The 12,104-nt window shown below is 43.7% G+C and overlaps 1 protein-coding gene across 1 annotated transcript; it reads right to left on the bottom strand.

Moving 5' to 3' along the window:
• Positions 1 to 2,843: 2,843 nt before the first annotated feature.
• Positions 2,844 to 11,592, bottom strand: PRR29 (proline rich 29). Its single transcript, XM_073681055.1, has 6 exons — positions 11,315 to 11,592; positions 8,712 to 8,802; positions 8,250 to 8,365; positions 6,385 to 6,584; positions 4,104 to 4,174; positions 2,844 to 4,023 (listed from the first exon to the last, which is right to left on the bottom strand). The coding sequence occupies exons 1-6, from the start codon at positions 11,381 to 11,383 to the stop codon at positions 3,989 to 3,991; spliced, it is 582 nt and encodes a 193-aa protein (XP_073537156.1). The 5' UTR covers positions 11,384 to 11,592; the 3' UTR covers positions 2,844 to 3,988.
• Positions 11,593 to 12,104: the final 512 nt, after the last annotated feature.

Below are 12,104 nucleotides of genomic sequence, written 5' to 3'. Positions count from 1 at the left end.
CCAACATGTATAAATTGCACAAAAAATTTATTATAAGTACAAAAAAACAAACATACATTACATTGATATTAAAATAGTCGATTGCGAAGACACAGGTGTTTGTGGCTGCTAATCCACAATAATGTAACGGCCGAGGGTAGTGTAAGTCCCCAATATATACACAAAAAATCATCTAGATTACTAATTTCACTATATCCACTCATAAAAATTCCGGCCAAAATGCTAGCAAATGACCAACATATATTGACACTATATATATCTCATCCAGGCCTATTATGGATCAGGTTATAATGTGCTAGTGCATGGACTCTAAGACCACTTATGGTATATATATCAAACACATCTGCTAGACATGTAACAGCTTTTATCCACTCTAACTATTATTCCGAGAATAATATTTAATTCTATAATCACAGTTGTGCTACATGAACTTGGAGTGGAAGAAACTATCAGTATTAAAGATTAATAAGGAAGACCACCTTACCCATCTTCAACCCGTGCCAGCAGCCCCAAACAGTTTTTGAAGGAACTCGTCAGGGAGGTTGTTCCAAACATCTTGGGGCACTAACCACAGATCTTCTCTGGATGTAGGCTTGTGCAAATCCTTTAGTCTCTTCTTGTAATCTCACACAGATACCGCAGAGCTCTGATCATAGTATCATCAAGACTGTCTGGGATTTTATAAAGATACAAAAGTACTTGTGAAAACTGACATCCACAGAAGATCTGCGGTTAGTTCGGGAAGATATTTGGAACAATCTATTTACTGAGTTCCTTACAAAACTGTGTGCAAGTGTACATTGAAGAATTGATGCTGGTTTGAGGGCAAAGGATGGCCACTCCAAATACTGATTTGACTTAGATTTCTCTTTTGTTCATCAGTTTTGCATTTTAATTGATAAAAATAAACTATTCTTGAAAGCATCCCAAGATCTCTGTTGCGCATACCTAGGGGTATATGTATCAATGAAGCAGATAATGTGGCTGATTTGGGTCTGGAGAAATAAGACCTATCCTTGACTGGTTCCATCCCCTTTACAAATGGTTGGATGATTCCTCTCTATAGAAGTACATTGCTTAAAGATAAAGGAGTGGATAATCATCTCATGTGTTAAGAAAAGGAGAAAACAAACACCATGCTCTTCTGTTCTGGGTGACAAAATCTGGCACCATAATGGGGTTCGGGGGTCTATTTTGATTTTTACTATGTATCCTTCTCTCTTCTTTGCATGTCAGTTTACCTTGAACAACAGCTTATTAATGCTATAGAAACAAGCAAACGATCAACTTCTGTACTGGGGTTAAGCACTTGATTACAGTTATTCTTGATTCTATGCAACTACAGAAGAGATGAATAATAAGTGCATACTGGTGATGGGTGTATACAGTAAGCGGAGGTGTGTATAAAGCATTCATGACCAGGTAAACAGTTCTTAAACATTAGCCACTTGTACATGGTGATTCATATGACATGTCTTGTGTATTCAGATCTGGATTGTGCAATCTGCTTACATTGTAGTCCAGATTCCTAGGGCAGGTGAAACTCAACATCTCTCCTGACTCCATAGACTACACAAATAATGACAGTGATGATTAGTGGAAGGATTAGTTTGTGTATCTCTCTCTGTTTGCTTTGTCTATCCTCACACATCTCTGGGGCCCCATTACAGTTGCCACCTATGCTACAGAGAATTGTAAAGGTGCATTTATACATGCTAAAAGCCATAATTCAATGACCGCCGATCGGCAGACATTTAATTGCCTATTTAGACAGGGTCACCAGAATTCTTTGTGTGCAGAACAATCGTTAATTCAATAGTTCAGTCTGATAGAATCTCATTTTTACACCAGACGATGTGCTGTCATAGCTACATGGTTATATAGGTTGAAAAAAGACCTTTTTCCAACAGTTCAACATTCTCTACTCCTAGATTATTCATAACCCACAATGCCATTGGTTGAGAAAAGCATCCAGCCTACTTTTAAATGCTGTTTTAGTATCTGCCATTACTACCTCTTGTGGTAGGGCCTTCCACAGTCTGACTGCTCTGACTGTAAAGAACCCTTTCCTAATTAGCTGCTGGAATCTCCTTTTCTCCACCTGTAATCAGTGCCCCCTGGTCCTTAGTATGGTCTTTGGAAGGAATAAGGGCCCCGTCACACTAAGCGATGCAGCAGCGATCCCGACAACGATACGACCTGTCAGGGATCGTTGCTGCATCGCTAATACATCGCTGGTGAGCTGTCAAACAGGCAGGCTCACCAGCGATCAGGGGAGCAGCGATATCGTGGAAAGAATCGTTCCACGATGTCCTGCTCCCGTTACCAGCCTGCTGCAAGCAGGAGCAGGCTGGTAACTATGGTAAACATCGGGTTACTAAGCGCGCGTGTGCCCCTAGTAACCCGCTGTTTACCATGGATACCACTCTGCTACGGTGCGCGGGAGCCTCCGTGCACCGTAGCAGAGTGGTATCCATGGTAAACAGCGGGTTACTAAGTGCGCGCGTGCCCCTAGTAACCCGATGTTTACCATAGTTACCAGCCAGATCGTTGGTCCCGCTGGTCACACACAGCGATGTGTGCTGGCCAGCGGGAGGCTAACGACCAAAAAATGGTCCAGGACACTTTGCAACGATCAGCGACCTCACAGCAGGGGCCTGATCGTTGCAAAGTGTCACACACAGCGACATCGCTGGTGAGGTCGCTGGTGAGTCACCAAAACCGTGACTCAGCAGCGATATCGCTAGCGATATCGCTATGTGAGACGGGGGCTTAAGTCATGTGCCAGTCCTTGGTACTGACCCCACATATATTTATACATGTAAAATCTCCTCTGAGGTGTCATTATCTAAGCTAAACAAGCTCAACTTTTCTAACCTCTCATTTTATCAGAGGCCTTCCATCCCTTGTAATAATCCAGTTGCTGTCTTTAAACATACTCTAACTTCCAAATATTCTTTTTTAACATGTGGAGCCCAAAAGTAGATAAGATATTCAAGATGTGGGCTTACAAGTGTCTTATAAAGGGGTAACAGTACTTTGGGATCGTGGGATTTTCTCTCTCTTTTTATACACCCTAAAATATGGTTTGCTTTTGCAACTGCTGCCTGACACTGAGTACTGCTGCTCAGATTACAATACCGCTGCCCAGCTGATGATTATTTTAATGCTCTCATGAATGATCAAATCAGCTGCAAAATGAGTGTTTTGCTGGTTCTTTGGGTGATTGCTGGCATGTTCACACAAGTCTATAATTGGCAAATAAGTGTTCTAACAAACACATGTTCCCAATAAACATTCAATCTAAATGGGCCTTAATTTTGTGTTCATGTCCATACATTTTTTTTTAATCTAATATCATTGACTCGTATATTGCTAGTGGTCTAGGGTAGTTAAGGGGTAATGTCGGCTGACCTGGTAGTCTATGTACTAAAGAGGTCAATGCCAACATTATTGATGGTCTACAATATTGATGAGGTCATCAGTTTCAAAATGCTTGGCGTTCCAGGATAGGGAGGGGTTGATGCTGGCATCGCAGGTGGTATAGGACAGGGAAGGAACTAATGTCAAAATACCAGACAATCTAGATGTTTAAAAGGTTACTCTCAACATAAATGGTGGTCTAGTATAATAAAGTGTTAATGACAGCATCCTTGGTGGTCATGAACAGTAAGGCGTTAATGTCAGTATCTTTATTGGTCCATTATGGCATTACTTTCCCTCTCAGGCTCCATGGTGTCTCACTGTATAGCAATAAGGTGCAGAAATCAGGTTGGACAGGATAAAGAGGAGCAATTGTTGGGGAACATCCCTTAGAGTATTTAATGTGAAAAAGTTCTCTGTTGTATATCTGTGTGATAAATAACATATCACATATAATGGACCAATTTTAATTGTACAAAAATCTGCTTGTGAAGGCTTTATATACAGAATCTCAACGTAGATTAAATAATAAATATATTTATATATTTCTAAGACGTCTTCATGGTCATCCCATTCTTGCTTCAGTCAGGTCATAATATTCTGAAAGAACATGAAGCAGATGTGTGAGATACGTCAATGGCCCATGTCTCCCCACAGCATGTTAAGGGCGGCTCATTTACCTGAAGCCGGACGGATGTCTGCTCCTACCGTGCTGGTGGCACTCAGGGGTGGAGGTGGTGGCACTGCCCGTCTGTAAGGACATATTGCAATTTATTACATGACTGAATCTTACCAGATACTGCATCAATTTTAAAGGGGTTAATGTTTGGCAGATTTAGCTTAGCCATACATACTGGCCATTGATATAAAAGTAATACAAGGGCAGATTGCGTCCACCAGAATGGGAGCTGCTCTTATTTAGCAGTTCTCTGCACCAGCTCATAGGGGAGGGTCTTGAGTGGAGGACCCCCCATCTATGAAGTCTACATATTCTAAAATATGAACAAGGGTTCACAGCCCCTTTAAGGAGGATCTATTTACTGCTAACTTCTATGCGCTTTACCAATGGGGTGTGGCTCACAGGGTAATAATTCAGATCAGTGTGAGGACATGCCCCCAAAGAATCCTGTTAGCCACGGCCCATTAGTAAACTCTATAAAAATTAGCAATAAGTAAAAAGTCCCATCTGGGACTAATAATAATAATGATAATAATCAGCGGAGCAATGGGAATGAAATAAGAGCTAAAAATTAGACTTTTGACCTGGTGACAGGTCCTCCTTAAAGTGGTTGTCCACTACTTTAGCATTAATGACCAATCCTTAGGTTCAATGTCTGATCGGTCAGGGTCCGACACCCGACACCCCAGCCGATCAGCTTTTATTGGCGTTGACCACTATCAGAAGACGGCCAGCTCCGCAAGTGAGTACTTCCAGCCAGCGGCCGCCGACACCGATAAGAGCTGACCCGCCGGGTGTCAGACCCCAACCAATCAGACATTGATGACCTATCCTAAGGATAGGTCATCAATGCTAAAGTAGTGGACAACCTCTTTAAGTTGTATACAAAACCATATACATTCTTTCTAATAAATGGAACCCATGCCTTATCATACTGATCCTACCATATAAATGCTTCCTACATGTAGGGTCAGATTGGGTCACCGTACAAGAAAAGGATCCTCAAGTCAGCCAAGGTTAAGGCAGTATATGAGACATGGCCACAGAACTCGAAAGCAGCAGAGGTTACTGTGCACTTAGAGGTGGACTCACATTTATTTGGCATAGCTAGAGAATAGTCCCTCAAAACTATCTGGTGAGCCAATCCATCATGGTGTCCCACAAGAAGCTTCTGGACCTGAATGCTTAAAATATAATATGTTCCACCACACCTACCATGTCCCATTTATAATGGGAGCAATCAAATTTCAGGTCGGCACTCAGCTAGAAGACAGAGGTGCTCTGTAGTAGGGAACGTTCCTCCAAACAATAGTGCAAAATGTCACGGCACTCACTTAAGCGGCCAATGTTTCGGACCTTGATCATGGCCCATTACCTATGGTTCATAGCAGATTCAGCCCTTGTATCTACTAAGAACCATATGACACTGTGACGTGATCAGGGAAAAGACCGAAAAGATGGCCGTCCTTTCTATTTACACATGCTGACTTATCACTATAACTTATGGCAGCGCCGTGGTATTTTGCACTACCGTTTATAACTAGAGTGTCTTCTTTTGTGCCAGAGGAGCCTCTGGCCCCCTGAGGTACCAAGACCTACATTGACTACTACCTCTATGACCCGGCCTGTATAGTTACATCACTATCCTCAAGTAATGTGAGGGAGGCTTAAAGTGGTTTTCCATTTTTGTTTATGTGAATACATGTATTTGTGGCTACAAATCATTTTTGCATTTGGGATCCATTAAAAATTTTGAACTGTTTTGACTTTTACAGGCTTTTTAATTCCTTGCATATTCAATTTTAATGTGGTCTGTGGTCACCAATCGGCTGAGAAGAGCTCAGAAAAAGACAGACACTAGAGTTACAAACTCCCTGTTATACTGTCATTGCGGGCTGACTGACAGATTCTCAGTTAACTCATTCTGCAGCCAGTAATTGATAATGTAATACACAGAAACTACAGAAAGCAATTGGTGCATTTTTTTTAAATTAAATCCAATAGAAAAAAGGTTTTTAACCTAAATTACACATATTTAAGTAACAAAAATGTTTTCAGAGGTGGACAATCCCTTTACAGATATGACATTTGTGACTATCCTGAGAATGATGCACTGCCTGATGAGCTAGTGATGAGCTTGTGTCCTAACATCAGCCAGTCTCAAAAAGCAGAGCTGCCAGGTAAAGCATGGGGGAAGGATTTGCACGGATTCCCTTTAATCATGAAAGGTCATATTCAGGCCTTTATTTCCGTCATCATTTACAAGCAAACAAGCTTCTCACTGGTCTGTGTTACGTAGGGGTGAAGCCGGGTGTGTGTCTTGATTGATGTGTCTCACGGTTGGCTCATGGTGAGGCACAGGTGCCATAGGAGGTAGAATGGGATATGTTGGGTATGTCGGATAGCTGGCTGGGTAGGATTCATAATGATGGTGGTAGACGATTGGTTCGTCGTCTTCCATTTGTACTGGCAGGATACTTGGCTATAAGAAAGAGAGAAGATAATGCCTGATATATTCTTAAAAAGAGTTTTCTTTGACTGTAGCATTGATAGCCTAATTCTGGGATAGGTAATTATTATCTAATTATTGGGATCTGGCTGCTGATCAGTTAAACAAAGAAGCTGCAGTTCTCTAATGAACACCTTGTTCCCAGGCACACCATAGTAAATTTGGTTATGGCTGTGCCTGGTAGTGTAGCTCATTCCCATTCACTAAAACAATGGAGTAACATTTCTTATCCTGTACTAATCCTGTATTATACTCCAGAACTGCACTCACCATTCTTCTGGTGCAGTCACTGTGTACATGCATTACATTACTTATCCTGTACTGATCCTCAGTTACATCTTGTAATACTTCAGAGCTTCACTCACTATTCTCCTGGTGGAACTACCATGTACATACATTGCATACCTTAAAGCGATCCCGAGTAGCATACTGTATTTTACTCCAGACCAGCATTCACATTTCTGCAGGCTTCAGAATTAAGATCTCTTATCTCATGGCTCACTATCTTTACAGGACTTAATCTGGTGATTTGTATCATAATGTGAACTAAGCTGCAGGCTTTGTACAGTAATCTAAGGTAGGAAATAGTATCCAGTGTCCAGTGTCCCTGCGAGCGGCCCTGGACCTCTGCTGAGCTCAGGAGCGGTGTCCTGTCACTCACTGAGAGCAGTTCTGGTGCTCGCTCTCTGCGGGAGTCATTGTCCCCGGCTCTTCTGCTGATCGGTGGCATGGATTGCAGGGGGGACATTTAGGACAGGTGAGTATAAGGATTTTTTATTTTATTCTGGACACTGTGGGAGCAGACATTACTACCCTCATCATTGTCCCTGCTGGTGCTGATTGCAGCGCTGGCAGGGAAGAGTGATGAGGGCAGCGTTCAGCACCTAGTGCTTGGGAACAGTGCTAACTGTACACTGATTCACAAGCGTCGGTACGTGTGGTCCAGATGTGGCACGCGGTTACCACATGTGTGACACACATGTACACATGGGACACGGATATCTCCGGTACCGGTTTTTCCGGTACCGGAAATATACGGATGTGTGAAACCGGCCTAACTGTATCTATTTTCCAAAGACGCCAATTGGTTAAAAAAATTGACCGATCCAGTTTTCAGGCATTTTGAGCTCTGTAGACATGCTATGCTTTATAATAGACATTAATGGGAAGGCTCAATACATGCCCGGGCATCTATTTGAGCATTGAAAAACCACCAGCACTTTCTTGATTGTTGAATGGATTTAAAAAAAAAATGCCTAGAAATCGTCAGTAAAAAGAGACACCACAAAAATGCTGGTAAAACATACAAAACGTCATAAAAAGCACTCTGGAAATGCAAAAAAAAAGCTAAAAAATACACTTTTGTTAAAAAATGCCAGCCTTTCCTAAAGTGTCTCCCACTTGAAAAACTCAGTGGGTTCACCCGGCTGAAAAAGAGGTTATGTGCACATACCCTTGATATTAAATATACTGGGGTCTCAGCCTAAAAGTCCCAGAGCCATTCATTTCTTTATATTCATATCTACATGTGAAGGATGGGTGACAACATAATGGCTGCCATTACATTTCTCACTTCAGCCCAAATTTCCCAGAGTCCTGAACGGCAGTCATACATCCTCCACTACTGATAACACTTACCACGGGGGCAGGTGGGGCAGAGCCATATCCAAAACTGGAGAGAGCAGACATTGTCATGTTGTTCATTATAACTTGATGCATTTGAGCGTTCTGGATCATCATCAGCTCTATCAAATCTGCAAGGAAAAGATACACAAGTATGAAGACAAAAACAGAAGATAGAAGTTTCCAGAAAATACTCTTTGGGTATAAGGAGCCATAGGTTCTGGGTGCACTTATTCCATTTCCTCAGGGGCGTGTACCTCTGAAGGGCTCCTCTTCTTTAAGGTTCCTCAAGGGTGTAAACAATAGGATTTCACTAGTGATCAGAATGGAGCGAGTGAATAAGGTTTCCATGGTCAAAAGGGGAGGGGTGCAAGGACCTTCATGAACACTCACGTAATATAGTGAAATAGTCAATAAGACACATTGTATGGGATATGGGGAGGAGCCGGGTACATTACTATTTAGTTCCTCTCTCACCTTCTTTAGCCCGACCATATCGGATCGGATGAGACAGAGGAGGGGTGAAATCTGCTGGAAGTTGTTGGATGATAGTCGGCTGTTGAGAAACCTGAGGAATAAAAGCAAAGACACAGCCGGGATGATTTCCATAATATCCACCATACTGTGTATTTATTACATTGATGATAACTGTGGATGGGACAAATACAGAAATACAATAAAATGAAAATTGAGATTATCTCAGGCCAGTGACCTTTCTGTCAGAGCTCTGAGGTAATAATGAAGCCCCCATACACAGTACATAGCTATCGATGTTTCTTCAGACAGCTCTCTTTGCCGACCCCTCTTTACACGGGAATCCTCGAGATGGCCGAGCTCCCCTGTGTTCCCTATTAGAGAGGCGCTGACAGACTCCTCATACCACCTTATCTCCTGGCAAAGAAAAGAATCAGTCGTCGCAAATCGGACAAACTGAATCCTTCCCTCCTCTTGACATCATCTGTGGGTAGAGAATCGAGAGTACCCTTAAGAGAACCTGTCAGCATGATGTAGGAGCAGAGAGCCTGATTCCAGCTATGTGTCACTTACTAGACTGTGTGTTGCTGTTTCAATCAAATCAGTGTTTTATCAGCAGAGGATTATCACTACAGGACAAGCTGCTTTGTGCCTCCTGGTCCAACCACATCCCCGACTACTGATTAATAGCTTTCTATAGCCTTTAATTGTGCTTGTGTGTCGCCCCTGACGCGTCATTACTACCAGACACAGCCGCACCGCACACTGTACGCGGCCATGTCTGGTGAAGTGCCGGCAATCAAACACCGCCAGAGGTCCTTGCACAGATGCAGGGGAAGCGGCCCCGGCGGCGAGTTGACCCCCCTGATGGTCCAGGGCCATGTGACACACACGCTGGCAGCCCTGCATATGTACCTGAGGAGCTGGACGGGACACAGGCTGGGGCCAGGTGAGCGAGGCTTGTTGCCAGCTTCTCCAATCCCCATATTAAAAATATTTCTAATGTGTGTGTGCATGTATGATGTGAATGTCTGTGTATGTCAGTGAGAATGACTGTGTATATATATATATATATATATATATATATATGTCTGTTTTATATGTGTTTTTAAGAATTTGTGTTCAAATATGTACATATGTCTGTATGTGTACATATCTGAGTATATGTGTGTCTGCATATTGTATGTGTGCATATCTGTGTACCATGTTATGTGTGTGTATGTGTGCATGCCTGCAAGAGTGCGCATGTCTGCGTACTGTGTGTATGTGCGTGTGTGCATGTCTGCGTACTGTGTGTGTGCAAGCCTGCGTACTGTGCGTGTGCGTGCATGTCTATGTATGTGCGTGTGTGCATGCCTGCGTACTGTGTGTGCATGTCTGCATACCATGTGTGTGTGCGTGTGCATGTCTGCGTACTGTGCGTGTGTGCATGTCTGCGTACCGTGTGCGCGTGCATGTCTATGTACTGTGCGTGTGTGCATGCGTGCGTACTGTTTGTGCATGTCTGCATACCATGTGTGTGTGTGCGTGTGCATGTCAGCGTACTGTGCGTGTGTGCATGTCTGCGTACCGTGTGCTCGTGCATGTCTGTGTACTGTGCGTGTGTGCATGCCAGCGTACTGTGTGTGCATGTCTGCATATGTGAAGGATGAGGGGACAGCCTGGGTCCTGTGTTGTATACCTATATTTCTATGCTGTATTTGTGCATCAAGAATGTATGTTTTAAAGGGTCCCACTGAGACTCTTTCGCCCGGAGCCCACGAAAACCTAGAGCCGGCCCTGCTCTCCAGCATCACTGCTCTGGTGGTCCCAACTGGGATCTGCCAACTTCCTGATTGATGTGACTACTACAGCCAATCACTGGTCACAAGAAAGTAGATCTTGGCAGAGATCACACCAGTGGTGATGGAGCAGTCATGGAGTGAACATGCCGTATTTTTACAAATCCTGGAAAACCCCTGTATTTGTTGCAAATCAATGTTCTGACCCTCATAAGGGTCAGAATCAGGACCATAATCATGACCAGCGGATGCCAGAACAAGAAGAAGCAATAACAACCTAGAGCTTGTTACAGCCTTGGTGCCCCTAAGAAAGCTCAGGCAATGTTGGCACTAAGCATGACCAGCTTCCCACTGAAGTTATAGGAAATGAAGGAGATGTAAGAAACTAATGATTAGACATTAATGAGATGGGGTCCAAAGCAAAAAAATCAAAATAGCGCTTGTTTGTTGTGCCCATGCAAGTTAGTAGAGAACGGTGTCTTGACCAATGAAAAGTTGGAACCATGAGCAGATACACAGAAAAAGGGGGAAGAGACAACCCCAAACCTATAGATGATGAGCCCCAATGTCATGCTACGTCTCCAATCCCTTATAAAGCCAAAACTCTCCAATTATTCCCAAAGATGTGAGACGTAGCTGTAAGGTTGAAGGGATTTGGGTAGCAGCCAGATCCTTGTACCTTCACAGTCCAAGGGCCCTCTACCACATAAAAATCCCTAGTATTATAGGTGGCGTATAGTTTGTTAGGGACCACTGGGGCCTTTACCCAAAATTTCCATGAAAAATTCCAAACAACAACATTGCGATTCTGGAATGTGGACTTACCGGAGGAGGAATGATCTGTACTCCTGGGTTGGTGTAGTATGGGGTACCTGCAGGCCATGTCTGAAACATTGTGACCAGTGGGGCAACCCCCCGAGGCACAGGGCTAGGAGCAGCGAGTCAGTGCTGTGCTGTAACAGGGGAATCCAGTGCAAATGAAAGCAAAGACCAGACTGGGAGAACTGGAGCTGCTGGTAGTTACTGGGGAGACGGTGAGTATACAAAAGTAGCAAGTCCTGTGCACACACAGCTCCACTCCACGCCCCCAGTCCTCCTCTTCTGTTACATTGTTAACAGTTTATATTCAGTCTCTTGTTGGATTTTATTCTGGGTAAATTGGGGACAACCAATAGAGCTGCCTTTAGCGTCGACAGGCATCAGTCATCCGTCACCGGGCTTATTCAGCCTACTAAAAGAATGAATAATTAGAAAGGAATATGAGAATGTCTCACTTAGAATATGAGAATGGCTCGTCAGCTATTTCAGCTGCGCCATCTCTCCCTCTGCACTATAAGTCCCAGCATCACCACCCACCAAACTCCACACTGCCCCGGGGGGCCCGCTCCACCTGTGGGGAGCAGAAACACCTCAGCTGCCATCCCATCACCCCCCGTAGGTCTCCAGGTACCACAGGTGGCGTCACATTTACTTTATTTTCATTCTTCCTATCCAAATTATAATCCCCTTTTTGGTTGACCGCCACGGACCGGGCCAGCCACTGTGACATACCTCCCCCCCCAGCATCCATAGGCCCGGCTGCCGAGTACCCCATTACCCCGGGGGCGCGTCATTA

Source organism: Phyllobates terribilis, unplaced genomic scaffold (genome assembly GCF_046119375.1).
Source record: "Phyllobates terribilis strain yellow unplaced genomic scaffold, ASM4611937v1 Scaffold_5__5_contigs__length_657084704, whole genome shotgun sequence".
NCBI lineage: Eukaryota > Metazoa > Chordata > Amphibia > Anura > Dendrobatidae > Phyllobates > Phyllobates terribilis.
This window is presented reverse-complemented; position numbering and strand designations above follow the sequence as displayed.